Source organism: Xenopus tropicalis, chromosome 1 (genome assembly GCF_000004195.4).
Source record: "Xenopus tropicalis strain Nigerian chromosome 1, UCB_Xtro_10.0, whole genome shotgun sequence".
NCBI lineage: Eukaryota > Metazoa > Chordata > Amphibia > Anura > Pipidae > Xenopus > Xenopus tropicalis.
This window is the reverse complement of record NC_030677.2, coordinates 116,977,711-116,999,724: the sequence shown is the minus strand read 5'-3', so window position 1 is coordinate 116,999,724 and position 22,014 is coordinate 116,977,711. Positions and strand designations below refer to the sequence as shown.

At 36.1% G+C, this 22,014-nt stretch overlaps 1 protein-coding gene across 3 annotated transcripts in view; it reads left to right on the top strand.

The window, feature by feature from the left end:
• Window positions 1-21,582, top strand: part of plppr1 (phospholipid phosphatase related 1) — a 66,689-nt gene extending 45,107 nt beyond the window's left edge. For all 3 annotated transcript variants that reach the window (XM_012964809.3, NM_001102900.1, XM_031901608.1), the window contains 6 exon segments: window positions 8,666-8,854; window positions 9,505-9,637; window positions 11,809-12,059; window positions 13,749-13,925; window positions 17,949-18,080; window positions 20,786-21,582. In XM_012964809.3, the coding sequence (XP_012820263.1) occupies window positions 8,666-8,854; window positions 9,505-9,637; window positions 11,809-12,059; window positions 13,749-13,925; window positions 17,949-18,080; window positions 20,786-20,818 (915 nt within the window). In that variant the 3' untranslated portion in view covers window positions 20,819-21,582.
• The last annotated feature ends 432 nt before the right edge of the window (window positions 21,583-22,014 follow it).

Here is a 22,014-nt window from a genome sequence, read left to right as displayed (position 1 = left end):
TCCGTATGGGAGCCAAATTTAAAAATTTTCTTGCGGCGGGGCGGCATGCCGCCCCTAAACTTCTGCCGCCCTAGGCCCGGGCCTTTGTGACCTCTCCACAAATCCGGGCCTGCAGAAAACACTGACCCCAACCCCAGCTAAGGGAGGGTGGGTGGGGACCTTTCCTCTGCTGTTATCTCACAAAATGGTGGATAAGCAGTCCTACTGTATATATTCTCTCCTCCCCACCTTCCCCCCCCCTTTAGATTAAACTGACCTATCCCCGCAAGTGATGCTGGGCTGGGTCATGCAGCCCCTCCTCCGACCTTGCTGCACCGGGACTAACAGGATCACTATTGTTTCTAATAGTCCGAAGAAATTGTGAGTAAGGGATCCCTTGGATAGTGGAAGGGGGGTGGTTACTGGCAGGATGCAGAAGAGTATTACGATCAGTCAGTTTGCGAAAAAGTCTAGTCCCTAATCTGTTTCCTGTTTTAAAGATCTGTAGATCCAGGAAGTCAATAATGTGTGGGTCAAACCTACTGTAAGTGTCAGTCTGATGGGGCTGTCAAGATGATTGAGGTAATTATGAAAGGTCCACATTGCCTTTCCAAATCAACAGCAGATCATCGATATAACATGAATATAATAGCAAGTCAGACCTTGTTTTGGTATCAAATATTCCTGTTCATACATGGCCGTAAACAGGTTGGCAAATGAGGGTGCAAACGTACTTCCCATAGCCGTCCCTGGACAGTTGGAAGAAGAACCTGTTCTCAAAGTGAAAGTAGTTTCTAGTAAGTGCCAATTCCAATAATTCAATCAAAAACAAAGTGGGTACTGACTTGTCAGTTCTACTTCCCAGTGCAAGTCTACATGCATGAATTCCCAATTCATGGGGGATCACAGTATATAGACTGCTAACATCCATGGTGGCCAAAAGACATTCCTGGGAAATTCCTTAGAATGTTAATAACATGTGTGGAGTCCCTTGTATAGGAGGGCACATTGCTCTGAAAAAGGGAGCCAACTGCATAGATAATTGGTCACCCGGGGAGGGGGGGGCAGACAATGACTTGTGAACCTTAGGGATTGTATATATAATCGGGATGTGAGGGAAGTCTTTAGTAAGATAAAATAAGGTATTCTGATCAATCCAGGACAAGGGCTAATTTGCCATCCAGTCTTTTTAAAAGTCTGTGTAGGATCTCTAGGTAAACTATGATATGTATTGCCACCTGCCAATTGTGAGAGTAGTTCCTGCTTGTAGTAGGAGTGGTCTAACAGGACTATGGAACCCCCCTTGTCAGCAGGTCTGATGACCAAATCTCTATCATCAACTAGTGTTTTGATGGCTGACCTCTCTTCCACTGTAAGAGTAGGGTATGACTTTGTATGCTTAACTGCAGCCCCCATTTCTTTGGAAAGTAGTTTACTAAATATACAGAGGCTGGTGTGTTTGGGGGATCAAAATTGCTTTTGGGTTTAACCTGGGTACACTACTGATATTGGAATCTCTAAAGTGCTCGTTGAGCTTTAGTTTACGTTGGAATTTCTGAATATCCACAAGTGTATTGAGAGGATCAGGGTCCCTATGTGGTATAAAGGGAAGTCCCCTAGCCAACAAAAATTGCTCACCTAATCTAATCTGGAGCGGGTTGTGATCCCTGCTTTGTCAATCTTAGGGTCTACCCCAGAGTCTGTCAACTGGTCTGAACTGTCCACTGTTTGCAATGACCTTGGCAGTCTTTTCTTCCTGATATTAACTGGTCTGTTATTGTCTGACTTGAGCCCCAAGAGCCAACCATACACTCGCCTTTGCTTATAGTCCTCAGAGACCTTTCTTAGCTTGTTCTGTTTGAAATTAGTCAGGTCCTGCTTATAATTATCAACAATTTAATTGAGGTTTTTCTAGCCAGTTTGTGGATTTGTCAGCCCTAAGGATCTAGGTATTTTTCTTCTGTCTTAGATATCTCCACTTTCAATGCTGCCAGGACCTTTCCCACTTGTTCCACTACCAATAATATCAAGTCAAATGAGCAATGATTCAATATCCCACATCACTTGCTGCAAAACTCAGGGTTGTTGTGCCCAATAGTGGGGATGTTATTAATTCTGTTATTAAATACTTCCTCCTATGTAATGTATATCATTGTGTGCCCCTGTGGTCTCTATTATGTGGGACAATTAACACGCTAAGAGACCACCGGTCAGCGATTACAAAGTTTGTGAAGGAAAGCACGCAGTGCAACCTGTTGCCAGACACTTTCTATCTATGGGCCATTCCCTGCCAACTTTTAAATGTATGGTTATCAATTGTCCTATCCCTCAGTGGTTTGTAATGCCCCTTTGGTTCTCCTGCAAGTGGGTTTCAGCAAAAGTAAGTGCGCTTGTAGCCATTGGCTAACTGTTGGCCTACTAAGTGCAGCCAGGCAACATGGTCCATTGAGTGCATCCAGATGTGTATGACCGCACTAAGGGGCACATTTACTAACCCACGAACGGGTCGAAATGAGTCCGATTGCGTTTTTTTCGTAATGATCGGTATTTTGCAATTTTTTTGGCGTCTTTACGAATTTTTCATTACCAATACGATTTTTACGTAAAAACGCGATTTTTTCGTAGCCATTACGAAAGTTGCGTAAAATCTGGCGATTTTTCGTAGCGTTAAAACTTGCGCAAAAAGTTGTGCTTTTTACGTAGCGTTAAAACTTACGCGAAACTTCGCACCTTTTAAGTTTTAACGCTACGAAAAAGGCGCAACTTTTCGCGTAAGTTTTAACGCTACGGAAAAATCGGCCGATTTTACGCAACTTTCGTAATGGCTACGAAAAACTCGCGTTTTTACGCAAAAATCGTATTGGTAACGAAAAATTCGTAAAGACGCCGAAAAAATCGCAAAAAATACGAAAAAGTCGCAAAATGTTCGTTTTCAAGTCTGAACTTTTCCAATTCGGGTCGGATTCGTGGGTTAGTAAATCAGCCCCTTAGTCTCTGTTTGAGGGTGGTCCAATTTTCGGCCCCAAGCTAACTCCCATGCCAGTAACTGTGCTGGGGGGTACAGGGCCCACCGTGGCTTGTGCTTCTGCCCCTGCACCCCCCAATGGCCCCCACTGCCTATACACACATACCCTGCGGGGGGGCCCCCAACACCCGTCTGGGAGACCAGCGGATCAATGGAGCTCCCTGCGGGGATCGGGTCTGGGCCTGTATCACAATGCAGCTTTTTCACCCAAGAATTCCAGCATAAAAGCAGACATCCCCACATGCTATAAAGTCATGTGTAGGCCCAACACAAAAAAAGGAGTCCTAAAAATTAAATCTACCTTAAAGCAGGTATTAGTCCCTGATCTACCTTATGTTCGTGTTCCCTTCTACCAAATTTAAAAGTGCAGTAAACTAGCATTTTGGACACACTTGAACAGCATTTAAATATATGAAATGTTGTGCCTTGCATTGGAAATGAGCCCTGTGATGGCAATAAGCTATCTAAATTAATTTGCTAATATTCTAATATTCCAAGCATAATACACAAAAGCAACATATTTTGTCACTTTGGGGAATTCTCCTTTAATTAGTAACTGTGTGCAGAACAATGTAGAATTCTTTTTAGGTCCACTTTTAGTTCATGAAAACTATTGCAATTAAAAGTAATTCTAAAAATAATAGCCCTTGAGACCTATGTAGCATGCTGTGTAAAGTTATTTACACCAGAAAATGGTGTAAAAATCAGTGTAAAATAAATAGTATATTTATAAAGCTTGTATAATATATGCCAACTAATCACCATATATAACTATGTTATTTTACTCTGTTACATTTACGGTGATTACGTTCTGATGGTAACGAACAAAGTAAAAAAAGTGGCATGGATAGCCACCATTTTCTACTCAGAATTTTCAAGATAATTGCTACACTGAAAATGAATACATACTACTTGATAAATAACCTATTCTATACATGAGAATACTTATCAATCAGATGGTGATGTGTGGTGTATTTGATCGCCTTTTTGATAAGATTTTTTTGCACAGTTTGATAAATAGGCCCTGTAGTGTGGGGATGAAAAGTTCCAGCACTTCCGTGTATAAGGCACACAGCCCTGACTAGATTTCCCAGAAATTCTCTTCACAAATCCATTGTGGTTTTTGAGGAGAAAACAGTAAGAGGGCACCCTGAAAGGCATGATTTGTAGATCACATAAAGAGCAAGAAATGATACCTCCGAGTTGTCCCAAATTGCAGGGAATAGTCTCAGCTCTCACTACAAAACCCACAGCTCCAGATAGCAAATTAAATGTCCCACTTGCTACCTACCACTTGAGGGGAAAAAATAAAGATGTCTGCATTCCACAGTGCAGCATGGGCACCCTGTGAAAGAAGAACAAGTTTGTGGTATTCTGATTAAAAGGGGACTGGCTTCTAAACCAAAATTTGTTAAAGAGCCTCCCAAAACACAGAAACCCCTAATATACAAATTAGTAAATGCCATTTTTATATGCTGAAATCCAGATGCAAAACAGTTCTTCTCTTTCTGCATTATTTGAAACCTTGGCAGGGGAGAAGGGACTGAAACACTGATGGTACAAATTGTAACAACTTTTCCACAGTTTACAAAAACATACAGAAACTACCTAACCCACAATGCATTGCCCTGTGATGTTCCTTTCTTTATTGACATCACATGTGCAGGGAATTGCAGGATTCCGAAGATCTGTAAGACAGAATGTTAAATAACATCAGAATTTCCTACTGAAGTCTTTTAAAAAAACTGATTTTTTCCCCTAGGAACACAGATACTGTATGACTGTAATGCTATTTATATCCCTACTGTGACCAGGGAAACTAGTCCACACATCACTTCATCAAAGTCTCTTAGCCACAGCAAATGATGTTCAGTTTATTTTCTGTTTAGATTATGTAAGGCTCATCATGCTATTTCATATTTACACAGTTTTATTCTTCTTTTTAGCATTGGAAGCTTTTCTGCAGCTGTTACATATTGTATGTGACAGACTAGCATCTATTAGAGGCAGAATTTTAAAAGGTGTATTTAATTTAAAATGTCTATAATATGGTGTAAAATGTATGTATAATTTGCTTCATCCATTAGTCTCACACAGTCCATCAATGGATCTTTCCTGACCTCTAGTGGAAATGTGCATTATTTTATTCTAGTAATCATACTATGTCATGGTTAAATTAAGATACCTACAGAAATATAAGTATTTCTGTTTGGTTCAAACTTACAGGGACTTATTTATTAGAATCAAAACAAAGTTTGATCTTCGTCTGGTAATACATACCATACCAGACAATGGAATGTTTGCTTTTATATTGTAAATGTTATCTGCTCATAGGTTGTTTTAGACTACTATACCTATTGTTAAATTCCGCCCACCCATAATTTGGCTAATGTAGCATAAGGGCTCTGGCACACGGGGAGATTAGTCGCCCGCGACTGTGCCAGAGCCCTTAGCTGTATCTCTTATCTGCAAGACAGGGCTGTCCCTGATGCCATGTAGGGCCACTAGTTTGAAAAGATTCTGTAGTTAAGATTCAGTATGTCGGTGCACCTGGTGATCAAATATGGTTTTGAGAAAAAGGCCCAAAATATTGTTTTATCAGTAATTCAACAACCACTTACAATATTGTAGTTTACAAGAGCTTAATAAATAGTTTTGAGAGTATCACGATTAAACAAGACAAAGTGAGGCAACAGCGCAAATCCATCTTCATAAATATGACTAAACCTATACAGACCTATTAGGTTATAGTTTGGTGACTTGTTGGCTTTGGAAAATCGGATGCCAAATGATTTATGTTTGTTATATAACTTTATGTGAAGTACCACTAAAATACTCCTTGTTAAATTTGGCCTCAAAAGTAAACTCCATGTTTGTGCCTATCTTCACTAACCAGATATATATATGTATGTATATGGGCACACTCCAAAAATAAATAAAATGCCTCATCTTTCTCAAGATGAAGAAAGGTCCTAACATTTGACTGAAATATTGATCTTGCACAATAATTATTTTGATTTTTTCATTATGTCCGGCAAGTGCTGAGTCCTTTGTTTTCTCTCTCTCTCTCTCTATATATATATATATACTGTATATATATATATTCACACACACACACATTTTTTGTAATATCATATGTAAGGATTTTATACACAAGACATTTGGGGACATAGAATTAATTATGTGCAAGAAGCTCATGTAACATATGTGTGCTTATTTTCCATTTGCTACAGGTCATGGCAGAGACTGAAATCTATGCCAACCATCAGCCATTAGTTGTACCACTGTACTCTGTCTATATTCCACTACACACTTTCAATCTGCCACAAGCTTGCCAAAGATGTGAAACTTTGAAAGTAACTACCTAGCAAAGCGGAAGCTTATTGCATTTTCCAGGCAGAAAGATTGGTCAATGCATTTTAACCTTTTTCCAAATGAATTCAGTGACCCACAAGAAAAGAAGGATGAAATCTGACAAAGTACTCAGAAAAGGAATGATCCGCATCTAACAAAGACTAACTGGTGTGTGTGTGACTGTGTGTGTGAGACTGAATGTGGGATATATTTGTTTCTACTATATAGCAATAATAACATCATAGGGATAAAAATAACATTTTATAAATAAATATGCTGTACCAAACAAAAAGTATGTGCAGGAAAGGCTTTTATTGCATATTCCTGATAATGGCACCCTCAGCTATAATCTGAGGGGGCCAAAGTTAACCTTAGTTAATTTACAGTAGTACCTGGATTTTACATTTCCCAGGGGGCAGGGCCAAAACGGCGTAAATTCTAGGAAAAGAGATAGAGAGTAATCAGTTCTCCAGGAAAGCAGGCAAAGATTCTGTTTATAAGTGTTAATAACCCTTATTGCACAAATAATTTACATATAGTTTAATAAGTAATCAGCCCACTGATATAGCGGTAGCCATAAAAGTAATGTTCATAGATGAGACAATGTAAAATCAAAGCATTAGTCTATCATAAAGCTGGAGACTGCCCAGAATCTCAAGTAATTTGTTTTTGAATCCTTATGTTAAAATAATCTCTCTTGGGAAAATGCAGTATATGGGATAATCACTCCGTACTTTGGAAAAAGTTCAACACGGGTCTAATGTGTTGTATGATAGCTTATGCAGCTTTGAGCATATCAGTGTTTCAGTTTCACTTGAAACTGGGTAAACTACAAAACAATGATGTTATTAACTTCCCCTTGAAACTGGGTGAAATAGAAAACACGAAAAGGGGCAGGCTCTCACTGATTACCCTATTCCTCTACTATTCTAAGCCTCCATAGGACTCAATGGTACTCGACAGATAAAACAGCATGTACCATCAAAAGCATGTAACATGCAAAAAAATCGACTTTTTCTCAAAATTGCAAATATACAGCGAAAAGTTTTGAATTCTAAATTGTGCTTCATAGTCAGGTAAACATATTTTAAGGGCAAAAATAGAAATGTTCCTTTTTCTGTTGCTCTTTGATAAACATGCAGCTTTCGCTAATCAGTTTTTTTAAATTATGAATAAAGGAATACTTTGGTTTATCTTAAAGTGGTTGACATGATTGATTGAAAATAAAGAAATATAAAAAAAAGTAGTTGATGTGATCATGGCATTTAATGATACTAAAAGCAAAATAAAGGCTGCTTCATACAAAAGCACTGCTGTGGACCAGCAAATGGACGATTCACTTTTCTCCTGGGTTAGCTTAAAAAGTAATAAAAGTCTATGAAAACATATGGAGATTTCTTATCTGGCCCATCATGCATAAATGTTTCCAAATCTATCCTGTCAGCCATTGTAGGTATGTCAAACTGTCTAGTTTCAGGCTTATACTAAACAATGGGCCAAAACCTGGAACTGAATTAGGAGACAGGTCTTTCTCATTAAATTGAAACAGGCCCTATAGATCCTACTGTAAGATTATTTATGTAGACAATAGATAGAAACACATTTATGCTGTAGGACGAAGGAAACAAATAGGATAAATACATGCATTCATCTAATTCATCTAATTAAATATAACATGACTGCCCTGGTATTGTATTACAGTGCTAAACCAATATATTTTTTTTAAATATGATGAGGTGTCAAGTATATTCTAGAAGTAAAAGATTATTGCTATTATTTTAGTTTTGGGTTTAAGAGTTTTCCATTATTTCTGCGTTTCTGTTTTTATGTAATGATATAAATTTAGTTTAGATTAGTAAATTACTAACATATCTTATATTTCTTTTTTTTTCATTGGGTTTTTTGTTTATATCTGTAAAAATGTGACTGCAGAATAATACTGCCTGTTAGATGCAGAACTGGAGTGTGCATTATTTTCTGTTGTCAAAATCAGATACATTGCCAGTAGCTACATTGATCTGGATATCCTGCCTGACACTCAAATGCCCTTTGATGAAGTGGTTGATTAATGCACATATCTGTCTGCGAAGCTGAGTAAAGGCTATGTTCGATTAGAGGCTTTCACTAAAGCTGTTTGCCAAACGGCTTATGCAACAGATCTTGTATGGCATTTGCAAACGTACTAACACAACTGCCTCTGTCATGGAAAGTAACTGAGTGATGGGGAAAGTACTGGCCCATGGGAATTGCTCTCAGGAGAAGCTACTTCTGTTAATCTGTATGTAATGTACCATGCTTTATTTTCAGCTTGTTATCATGGCCGGGACTGTTCTGCTTTCATACTATTTCGAGTGCACGGATACTTTTCAAGTTCACATACAAGGATTTTTCTGCCAAGATGGGAATCTTATGAAACCATACCCAGGAACTGAGGATGAAAGTTTTATTTCCCCGCTGGTATTGTACTGTGTGCTGGCAGCAACGCCAACAGCAATTGTAAGTTATTCATCTTCTAAATTGTCTTAAAAATGTATTGCACATATTTGGCTTTCTATGTAACACAGAAAGTTCTATAGGTGGCCATACACGGCCTGACCTCCATCAATTCGGCCTACATGTTGATGAATGACAAGTAAACAGAAGTAACAACTACACGCAATGGGCCAGATTCTATTCCATGAGAAGATGCTATGATATGTTTTATCACATGAAAACATAAGGTGTGAGATTCAGTTTGAGGATAAAAACTTTTCTCCTAATTCAGTTCTGTTTTTCCCTATATACTGCAATATAGTTTTGATGAGATAAACAGTGAGAAGTTTTTCTCATCGAATTGCAGTTGGCTCTATGGCAAAATCTGGAATTGAGGTAGGAGATAAGCTTTGCTCATCAAATTCAATCTGGCACCTTTATTTAACTTTGATTTTCTAAAAGAAATTACTTTAAATGAGGTTAGATGAGGGCATGTTAACTTATATTAACTATATTCTGAATATCCATGCACATTGGGCAACAATTTTATGTAATTTGTTGCATTTAATTTGAATACATATAATACAAAGGGTACTGACATTCAGTAATCTTATGTACAGTTGCTGTATGTGTTTTACACATTTGTAAGTAACAATTTGACGTTTCTTTTTTAGATTTTTATTGGTGAGGTGACTACATACTTCATCAAATCAACTAGAGAAAATCTGATCGTTCAAGAAAAAATGATTTTGACAGGGGAGTGCTGTTACCTGAATCCCCTTTTTAGGAGGATTATACGTTTTATAGGTAAGAATCAGTCTCTAAAACACACTTCGTCGAATGATGCTTAATGGTGTATAGAAATTAATCGTTATTTAATACACTATTTAATATTTACCATAACAGTTAAAACTGACCCATTAACAGGAGAGCTGTGTCTAATATAGGCATTGTAAAACATATTCTGTTATTTTGTAATTTTGTCTATTGTGCTTTGCTTGTGCAAATGGTAGCCATCACAGGTTTGTTAGTGATACAACATACTTAACTCATAAAATAGTGATCAGCAGTATTTTGTACCTTTCAGTTAAGCAACAGGGCATCCAAAAAGTGCCTTTGCGATGATTGCTGCAATTGTGTTGTACAAGCTACAAGCTAGGTACACCAAGCAGGTGATTCCTTTAGTTGTATATGAACCATATAGTTCAGGGCATATAAGGACTGAATGTAAAAGTGTATGCTAAGTAAATCTATGATAACAGGGTCATGGGAAGGTCCTTGATGTCTTCCATTTAAAAACATTTAGATTTTAGAGGGGGCATTTACTAAGGCATTTTTTCGTGTCAGGCCTTTTGTTGCCGAAAACCCTATTTTGCAAAATAGGCCCCACGAATTTGTTGCAATTTATTATGCAACAAAACTTACAATTCCAAACCCTAAAAAGAAGGCAATGGCATGTGTCTCTTTTACCACTTGAAGATCCCTCTTTGCTTCATGGTTTTAGTGGTTTTTCAAGGGTTTTTGACACAGGCAACAATACGAAAAAGTTGCTGTTTTTGTGCAGCAAGTCCATAGAGTTTTCATGACTTTTCTGCAACTTTTTTCAATTGAGGTTTTTTAGTTCTGATCTTTTGATAAATGACTGCCATTCGTGGAAATGAGTTTGGAAATGAGTGTTCAGTTCTTGATATTTAAAACATTCTTTGATTCCTATGAATAAGGGAATTTGATCTGCTGAATTGGAAAGGAAACATTTGTAGAGGAATGGATAAATATCTCATGTCTGTCCTCAGAACCCATAGGTCTGAACCAATCTCTGACCAATACGATACACTATGTCCAGAAGGACACTTCTGGACATAGTGCAAAATAGTAGTCAGAGACAATTTTAAACCACTTGCCTTTTTTTGCTGAAATAGTTCCATTAAGACCAGGTTGTAGTTATAGACAGAATTACATTTTTAGCAAACAATGATTTAGAGTAGTGTTTTAGGACTAGTCTGTCAGTTTGGATATCTGCATTTTCGTAGATGAGAAACAAGATTCTGACTTGAATGCTAACTTTCATTTACTTATTAACACATTTTAGAGTCCATTTAAGCAACTTTGAAATGTCCTTGAACATTAGCCTTCTCTAATGAATTGATGTCTGGCATGCTGCCATTGATAGAATGTAGGATGGAGTGTACTGAAATGCCTTTAGGCATAAAATAAGCATTAACCCAATCAGATATGCTTCCTACTGGAACAGTGTTAGATTGCTCTTGAAATGTAATTAATAAGCTATTCTATGTTGCACATTCATTGCCATTGTCCACAGTATCACAGATTTCTGCCAATGTTTACGTATAGAAATGTGTATGGATAGGGCAATCAGTGCCCAAAGTAAATATAATAAAGATCTGCAGCTGGAACACATTTTGTTTGTCCCTGATTAAGGTCAGTAGTGACCAAACATTAAGGATGATCACAATGGCGAAATATAGTGCTTAGCTTCAATTAACCAAACTGTGTTTTACCTAGACTGTCTAAGTTTCTTTGGGTAATAAATATTCCATGACATAATTTTGAGCCAGTTTTCATGTTTGTTGTATATATTGTATGTATGTGTCAGAAATCAGTCTAGATAAAAAAAGGAAATATTATATAAAGTACAAAGGGTTTTATATGTTAGAATATATTTCGAGTTTTTGGTGCAACAATTCAAAAAAGTTGCAGTTTCTGCAACTTTTTCCCGGATGGACATTTTTTAGTTTGGATTTTTAAGTAAATATCGGACATTCGTGGAAATGAGTTTAATCAAATTTTTTAAAATATGAGATTTTGCTATGTCTTAATTATGTGTTTTTGATATGTCTTGAAAATAAATAAAAACATAGTTAAAAAAAAAAAGAAGAAAGAGAAATGTTAGCATTTTAGTAAATCTGACCCTAAGTCACTGCAAGGTTAACTCATTCCTTCTTCTTTATTATTCACAGGTGTTTTTGCATTTGGACTTTTTGCAACTGACATTTTCGTTAATGCAGGTCAGGTAGTCACAGGAAACTTGACTCCTTATTTTTTGACCGTGTGCAAACCAAACTACACTGCATCAGACTGTCTCATTTACCATCAGTTTATCAACAGTGCAAACATCTGCACTGGGGACCCTGAAGTCATAGAGAAAGCAAGAAGGTCTTTTCCATCCAAACATGCTGCTCTAAGTATTTACTCTGCATTGTATGCAACGGTAAGTGCAGCTGTAAAGCAATTCTTTTCTCTCTGAAACATCCACAGGGCGCCCTGTTTCTGCCCTTCTGCACAGACCTCAGATTCCTATATATAAAAGGTGGCTTTGATAATTAAACAGTATTAAGCAGTATTTAAAGATAGCTCACAGTATACATCTTTGTGACTGTTATAAAATAAATAATAATGATAACTCTTTTCCAGCGTTTTTGAAGATATACCATACAAATGACACAAAGCAAAGCTGACCTCTAGTGGACATTTGTTAAACTAGCTAGAATCCATGTAGGTAGAAATAAGTGTACATTTTTTTTTACAAATATGTATTTTATTCAAATAATATACTTTTTACAATATGCAAAATAGTTATGAATAACCAGTAAAAGATTAAATTAATTGGTTTAATTAATTAAATGGTGTTTATTGATGTCATTATTCTGTGTTTAGCAAGGCAATTCACGTTTACGTTATATAAGTAAGCACTTACTCCATTTATTACAGTGCCTTTGTGTTACTGTGCTTGGTAAAAATGTTATTTATTTATTATGTGTGTTTAAATATAATAAAGAACCAGGTGCACAGAACAGCTTAATTGCTACAAATTATACCTATAGGATCACTTATCCAGAAATGTGTTATCCAGAAGGCTATCTCCCTTAGACTCCATTTTAAGCAAACAATTCTAATTTTTTTTTCTTTGTAAAAGTAAAACAGAACCTTGCTAACTAAGCTGCTATTCCTGTGGCTAGTGGTTATAAGAAAGTACCAAATAAAGGACAAGGAAAACTTAAAACACTGGTGAATATCAAATACAGGTATGGGATCCCTTATCTGGAAACCCGTTATCCCATAGACTCCATTTTAATCACATAATTCAGAATTTTAAAACCGATTTCCTTTTTCTATGTAGTAATAAAACAGTACCTTGTAATTGATCCCAACTAAGATATACATAATCCTTATTGGATGCAAAACAATCCTACTGGGTTTATTTAATGTTTTATTGATTTATTAGTAGACTTAAGGTATGGAGATCCAAATTACAGAAAGACCTCTTATCCAGAAAACCCTTGGTCCCGAGCATTCTGGATAAGGAGTCCTATACCCCTAATAGAAGCAATGATGCTGACCCCAAGTAATTGGATGGGGAAAGAAGCTACCTTATCTTTCTACAGCTCCCAGGTATTCCTTGTGCTGGCATGCCGCATACAGTGTACTGCATTCATATTCACCCCATGCCCCTGGCAAGGGATACCTGGTAGCTGAAGATATATGGATGTGCCATACTCCTCAGCCAAGTACAGTGGAACAATTTTTCTCTCCAGAAGGAACCTTACAAATTGTGAACAAGGATATAAACTTTCCTTTAAGCTGCTCTATGTATGACAACATACTAATACGTAATTCATTGCTGATGTAATTTATTCAATAACAACTGGTATTTTAAAAGGTTTTAGTAAAAGTGATGCCCAGTGAATTATGTTTATTTTTTCTTCCCTTATAAGTAGACAGATAATTCTTGATATAGGTGTTTATATTCCTCTGTGGATGTATGTAGGTGTATCTATCAGGTTTTATGGATACTTGCCAACGTATGTCATTTTCTGATACACAATTTTTTCTTGCACTTTAGTAAACAATATGGCATTTGATGTGCTACGTTAACAGAAACTGCATTGTTCCTTTTCAGATGTACATCACAAGCACAATAAAAACAAAGAGCAGCAGGTTAGCGAAGCCTGTACTATGTCTTGGCACTCTTTGCTGTGCATTCCTTACTGGACTTAACCGTGTTTCAGAGTATAGGAACCACTGTGTGGATGTCATAGGTGGTTTTATTCTAGGAACAGCTATAGCTTTATTTTTGGTAAGTACAGCTAGGTTGAAAAACAGGAATGTCATATGTATATATGTATTTTTTAAAGTGTGTTTTATGCTATATTCTGGTTAAAGAAGAGTAATTAAACATGTTAAGTTAATAAAAAGATTTTGCCAACACACTTTTTTTTGGTTCTGCTTCAATATAACCCAAGGGCCCTAAACAAAACCATTTTTTTTAAACTGCAGAGGTTCAATGTTGGAAGCCAGTTTATCTTGGCGCATTCAGACATATCAGTAAACAAGCATGTGCATTGCTCCTAGAAATATTCTTCAATAATGATTGAAATGATAAATATAGGGCTAATTAGGACATGGGAAGATGTGTTCCATTTGGGTTTGTATTAACTTGCCCAGTTAGTTTGGTTTAGAGTTCCACAAATAAAGAGATGCGAATGCCAGTTGCTTGCATAACAACATTTTGCATAATTGGCATTTGTATGCATGCTTTCTATTTGGAACATTTCTTTTAAAGGGGTTGTTCACCTTTACATTAACTTTTAATATGCTATAGAATGCCCTATTCCTAGCAACTTTGCAATTGGTCATCAATATTTAATTGTTATAGTTTTCATACTATTAGCCTTCCACTCCTACATTTTTCCAGCTTTCAAATAGGGGACATTGACCCCCCAACAGCCAAAAACTATTTCTCTTTGTACTTACAAATGTATTAATATTGTCATTTTTTATTACTTATTCTACTAGTCAGACCCTCTCCTATTCATTTTCCAGTCTTTCATTTAACCTACTGTTTGGTTGCTAAGGTAAACAAGACCATAGCAACCAGATAGCTACTGAAATTCCAAACTGGAGAGATGCTAAACAAGAAGCTAAATTACTGAAAAAACCCACAAAAAAAAAGTAAAATCTATTGCAAGTTGCCTCAGAATATCAATGACTACATTATGTTTAAAATTGAATTTAAAGGCGAACAACCCCTTTAATTGATAAGGGCTTTGCAGAAACTTAGGTTAATTTTACTTGGTCCAGTAACTAAAACCATCCAGTCATAAGTATTTTTTATTATTCTTAAATTTAAAGAATTAAAGTAAGCATAATGACAGGGATAATACTGGTCCCTGTGCTGCACTGAAGTAGGGAGCGGGTCAAGGGGCTGCATTGCAACTGTGTTGTCTGCACAAGATGTGCCGAAATTTCAATTTTAAAACTGGAATTTTCGACTTTTTGCCACAACACTGATGCCTGAGACAAGACTCTCAACCTGCCTTATGGCAGCAGCGCCCCTACATATTTAAAGCAAACATTGATATTGATGTGACTTACTGATCTGGGGCAAACTTTGTCCATGCTATTACATAAATGCCAGATTAGTTCAGCAACCAATGCTTAATGCAACAGAAAGCTTCCTTAACAATCATTATAGGTCTGTACAACTAGATCCCAGTAGCATCAATGACTGCTCAAAATAGTACAATGCTGTTATTAAAAAATATTTAAACTCCACCTGTAAGTGCATTCTTTCATGATTTTATACATTCCCCTAATATATAATGTAAATATATTATTCTATATTGAACAAGTTTATTCTTTCATGATTTTATACATTCCCCTAATACAGTGGTTCTCAACCTTCCTAATGCCGCGACCCTTTAATACAGTTCCCCATGTTGTGATGACCCCCAACCATAAAATTATTCTTAAGACCTTCGGAAAACACAGATTTTCCATGGTCTTAGGCGACCCCTGTGAAAGGTTTGTTCGACCCCCAAAGGGGTCCCGACCCACAGGTTGAGAACCGTTGCCCTAATACAGGTCCTTTTCAAAAAATTAGCATATTGTGATAAAGTTCATTATTTTCTGTAATGTACTGATAAACATTAGACTTTCATATATTTTAGATTCATTACACACAACTGAAGTAGTTCAAGCCTTTTCTTGTTTTAATATTGATGATTGTGGCATACAGCTCATGAAAACCCAAAATTCCTATCTAAAAAAATTAGCATATTTCATCCGCCCAATAAAAGAAAAGTGTTTTTAATACAAAAAAAGTCAACCTTCAAATAATTATGTTCAGTTATGCACTCAATACTTGGTCGGGAATCCTTTTGCAGAAATGACTGCTTCAATGTGGCGTGGCATGGAGGCAATCAGCCTGTGGCACTGCTCAGGTGTTATGGAGGCCCAGGATGCTTCAATAGCGGCCTTAAGCTCATCCAGAGTGTTGGGTCTTGTGTCTCTCAACTTTCTCTTCACAATATCCCACAGATTCTCTATGGGGTTCAGGTCAGGAGAGTTGGCAGGCCAATTGAGCACAGTAATACCATGGTCAGTAAACCATTTACCAGTGGTTTTGGCACTGTGAGCAGGTGCCAGGTCATGCTGAAAAATGAAATCTTCATCTCCATAAAGCTTTTCAGCAGATGGAAGCATGAAGTGCTCCAAAATCTCCTGATAGCTAGCTGCATTGACCCTGCCCTTGATAAAACACAGTGGACCAACAACAGCAGCTGACATGGCACCCCAGACCATCACTGACTGTGGGTACTTGACACTGGACTTCAGGCATTTTGGCATTTCCCTCTCCCCAGTCTTCCTCCAGACTCTGGCACCTTGATTTCCGAATGACATACTTTGGACCACTGAGCAACAGTCCAGTGCTGCTTCTCTGTAGCCCAGGTCAGGCGCTTCTGCCGCTGTTTCTGGTTCAAAAGTGGCTTGACCTGGGGAAAGCAGCACCTGTAGCCCATTTCCTGCACGCGCCTGTACACGGTGGCTCTGGATGTTTCTACTCCAGACTCAGTCCACTGCTTCCGCAGGTCCCCCAAGGTCAGGAATCGGTCCTTCTCCACAATCTTCCTCAGGGCCCAGTCACCTCTTCTCGTTGTGCAGCGTTTTCTGCCACACTTTTTCCTTCCCACAGACTTCCCACTGAGGTGCCTTGATACAGCACTCTGGGAACAGCCTATTTGTTCAGAAATTTCTTTTTGTGTCTTACCCTCTTGCTTGAGGGTGTCAATGATGGCCTTCTGGACAGCAGTCAGGTCGGCAGTCTTACCCATGATTGCGGTTTTGAGTAATGAACCAGGCTGGGAGTTTTTAAAAGCCTCAGGAATCTTTTGCAGGTTTTTAGAGTTAATTTGTTGATTCAGATGATTAGGTTAATAGCTCGTTTAGAGAACCTTTTCATGATATGCTAATTTTTTGAGATAGGAATTTTGGGTTTTCATGAGCTGTATGCCACAATCATCAATATTAAAACAAGAAAAGGCTTGAACTACTTCAGTTGTGTGTAATGAATCTAAAATATATGAAAGTCTAATGTTTATCAGTACATTACAGAAAATAATGAACTTTATCACAATATGCTAATTTTTTGAAAAGGACCTGTATATACTTTAAATGTATTATTCTATATTGCACAAGTGTATTCTTTCATGATTTTATACATTCCCCTAATATATATTATAAATAGATTATTCTATATTGAACAAGTGTATTCTTTCATGATTTTATACATTCCCCTAATATATATTATAAATAGATTATTCTATATTGAACAAGTGTATTCCTTCATGATTTTATACATTCCCCTAATATATATTATAAATAGATTATTCTATATTGAACAAGTGTATGCTTTCATGATTTTATACATGGATATTGATTTTAATGTAACATATATTGCTGGCCAATTTACTAATTTTTCAACTTATTTTTCAACAAATTTTTCAATTTTTTCAACCCTCAAGAATTTGTGTAAAAGTGTTTGCAAAGTATGATGTGGTAAAAACCTTCATTGTCTATGATCAAAATTGTTGATAGGTTGTTCACGATTCTTCTCATGATGATAAATCTGTCCTCTATAATGAGTATGTAGCTTAGCAATACTGATAGAAAATCAGTGTAAAACATAAATTGCTCTACATTTCTTTTTCAATCTGTTATGTCCTGGATACCCAGTGTATGTATTTCCTTTTGTTTAGAAATTCATATTTTTTAGCTACAGTTAATTTACTTAAATGTTTTTTTTTTTTTTTATCTCCAGGGGCTATGTGTTGTACACAACTTCAAAGGACTGTATGGAGCTCAGTGTAAACCTAAGCCTGAAGATCCAAGAGGGGTGCCCCTTATGGCTTTTCCAAGAGTTGAAAGTCCTCTAGAGACTTTAAGTGCACAGGTAAGATCAAATAATGCAATATATACAGATGAGCAGGCTTTGATAATGGGTCAATACCACAACAGAAATAGGGTGTGCCAAAATGCAGAATTAAGTCTATACAGTATATGTAATCAAATTAATTTGGATATTCATTGTATTGTAAGAACTACACATCAAACAGCAACTTAAGCAACTGTTAATATGCAGAGGACCATGCAATAAAAATATGAGTTATTCATGTAAGCAAATTATAGCCCACACAATTGTACAACATTTTGTTTCTTGGCTACTGCAAGAAGCAAGATGGCATTTCCAGTAAACGTAAGTAAGGAACATTTGAAAAAGATAGAAATGAAGATGAGGTTCATATAAGAGAAGTCACAGCATATAAATGTGCCTGACAAATACAGATATAGGATCCGTTATCCAGAAACCCATTATCCAGAAAGCTCTGACTTACAGGAAGGCCATCTCCCATAGACTTTATTTTAATCAAATACTTGTATGATGTTTAAAATGTATTTCCTTTTCTTTGTAATAATAAAACAGTGCCTTGTTCTTAATCCCAACTAAGATATCATACTGGTTCATTTTATGTTTAAAAAGTTTTTTGGTAGACGTAAAGTACGGAGATCCAAATTACGGAAGGATCCCTTTTGTAGGTATATCTTTATTTTATTTTATTTTATTCCTTATCTGGAAAACCCCAGGTCCCTAGCATTTTAGGATAACTGGTCTCATACCTGTAATGTATAGAATGCTGTATGCAATTGTTAACACCATAGGAGCAGTTTACCTTTACAAAAAATAGTTCACATCTTTGTGAAGATTCTCATTCTTCTAGGTCATGGTATATCTGTAGTAATAAGTCAAATCAACTGGACTTGCTGTGTTTTTCTTCAAGATGTTTTGCCAGTCATCCGACTGGTGACTGATGGAATGTCTTCAAGAAAAACACAGCAAGTCCAGTTGATTTGACTTATTACTACAGATTCACTGTAAACAATTATTTTTTTCTTAGTGGCTCTCTATTTTTGTATTGTTTTTCTAGAATTCAAGTTTTAAAAATCAGTTTCTTTTGAAAGTCAATAAGTAAACAGCTTAGTAAACCACATTGTTGACTTTCTAAATACAAGTATGGGATCTGTTATCCTGAAACCCATTATATAGAAAGGTTCTGAATCACAGGAAGACCATTTCCCATAGACTCCATTTTAATCAAATAATTTCAGTTTTTAAAAATAATTTCCTTTTTCTCTGTAATAATAACTAAGATATAAATCCTAACTAAGATATAAAGACCCCTTATCTGGAAAGCCCCTGGTCCCCAGGTTCCCTACCTGTATTACAGTTTGATATGTTTTTTCCTGCAGCTTCAGTGCCTACTGAGCACACTCCCAGAGCTTTACTAAAGTTGAAACAGGGCCACTCTTATAATTGGTTTAAGATGATGCCATTTCTCTGGCACTGCTATGAAATGTATTAATTAATATGTTAATTATTATTACATTCTGGTAGTTTAGTGACCAACTATGGAAGGCTTTTATAAAAAAAAAAAAAAAAGGACATTAACTAATTTTTAAAGCTTTCACTTATAAAAAAAAAAAATCACATTAATAAGAAAAAATTATTAATTCTGTTCTACAATTAGAAAATTATATTTTTATAAATGTAAGTTATTACTTAGTATGTAGCAAAGAGCCATTTTAATACAAAGAAGAAAATGGGAAAGCATTAGACCTAAGCTGGAAGCTATGGCTTTGATAATGGTTTGGACATAACGCCTTTTAAAAATTTGACAAGGTCTATAAATAATTTGATTTCAAATAAAGATCTTAAATAGAATCTTTGTTGAATGTAAATATTATTTTCCAAGAAATGGTATCAGAACACAATAAATGTACTATTTCTGACCGAGGGAGCACAAGAATATTTCGTGGATTTAAACCCATAGTGACTTCTGCAAGTAAAAGTTCTGTAGACGATTTGTTATTATAACCCAGGTAAAGTTTCATGGCTATTGCATATAAGTGCAAAACCCCATTCTATCTGACAGTGTGATAATATTTTCCACCAATAATAGTGCCAAACAATACCTAGTAATATATCGCTAGGACTGCTTGGCAAAATTGATAATTGTGACTAGCAATGAGCAAATATGTCCCGTTTCGCTGAAAAAAATTGTGAATCTTTCAAAAGATTTACAAAATGGCTAAAAATTAGCAAAACAGGGAAAATGTTGCACGTCAAAAAAAAAATTGTTGCGTGCGACAATTCTTTTGATGAGAGAGACAATTCTTTTTGACGCAAGAGACAATTCTTTTGACTTGTGACAATATGTTTGATGTGTGACAATACGTTTGACGCGCGACAATTCTTTTGACGAGTGAGACAATTCTTTTTTTATGTTCACGACAATTCTTTTGACGCAGGCAACAATGTTTGGACACACGGTGAATTTTTCTGCAACAATCACTAATTGTGACCCATCATTTTAGGGCCTAACCCAGTGGTCAGAAAAACACAGTATAAATTACAGTAAAGGAAAACACCAACATAAACTGAAAATTATAATTTAATACTTAATTGTTTAAATTGTATGATTTTTTTTTTAATTTCATGATTTAATCTACTGCATAATTTGTATTGGTAACACTGGCACAGCTTGTCACATTGTGTCCTTGTCCTAAAAACTGACATATTTCAAAATTTCTGTCTTTCAGAATCACTCATCATCTATGACAGAAGTTACCTGAAGTTACTAATAAAAGGAACTGTTTTTATATTTCATTTAAGTGCAAGTTTTGGGGGAAAAAACACAGTTAAATAATCTTAAACTGTGAATACCAGTATTATGTTATAGCTAGTTATAGAAGCTGATGTTTTGTACATTTTTGTTTACGGAAGTGATGTAGCTTGCCCTGAATATTTTTTTCATTGTCAACTTCAACATCATGTGTTTATACCATTATCCGACTCCCTCTTCTATTGTGTATGGTGCACTAAAAAAAGAAAAAAAAAGGAAAAGAAAAATGCCTCTTTTGGATTGTTAATGTTATGTGATGTTTGTATACAATTTTTGTATTATTTTATATGCATTATTAAGCTGCAATGTAAATTAAATGCAATCATATACTTTTGACCTTTAATACATAAATGAACAGGAGAATTTTATACTTGACGTGTACAGGAGTGAATAAAAAAAAGTTTTCCGTTGTACAACTTGATACTAAAGAAAGTTGTGAATGCTTGTTCTGTAGGCTTGAAAACATTTAAATAAAACAGTGATTGGTAGCAGCAAATTTAAAAAAAAACCTGTAAACTTTCTGTATTGCTGAATGAGATATGCTGTCTTCGGTGTTAATTTAAATAAATATTGTGCAGTTCAATGCTTCAGTACCCACTGATGAATCTGAAGATTTTCTTGGCACTTTCCAAAAGCACTGATTGAAATACTCAAAGCTGCATTTAGCCATCTCTCCTGTTACCATTTAATTTAATAAAGTCTGTTGTTTGTAAATGCATTGTTCTCAGTTTATATATGAGCTAGATAGTCTCAACTTTTATCAAACGCAAATGAGGTTGGACCTGGACCCATTGTCACTTTCCTTATTGCAATTCATATGAAGAGCATTTGGCTACAGAGATTCAGTCCTGTGTATATTCCTGAGAAATATAGGAGTGTCCATTATCATTTTCATGAAAAAAAGAAAACAAGGGCAATTTTCTTGTAATAAAATAAACAATGAGATAAGTTTTAGTTAAGGCAAACGCTGGAAACAGAAAGAGGGGGACATGCTCACCAGCCGCTGTCAGTTTCTCCACTCCCGTTCTATTTCACTGGGAATACAATACATGACCCTAAAAGCTGCACATTGGATCCCTTAACCAGCAGAAATTGATTGGTCAGCCAAACATTATCAAGAAGTAAAACAAACATTAATTCTTCTAA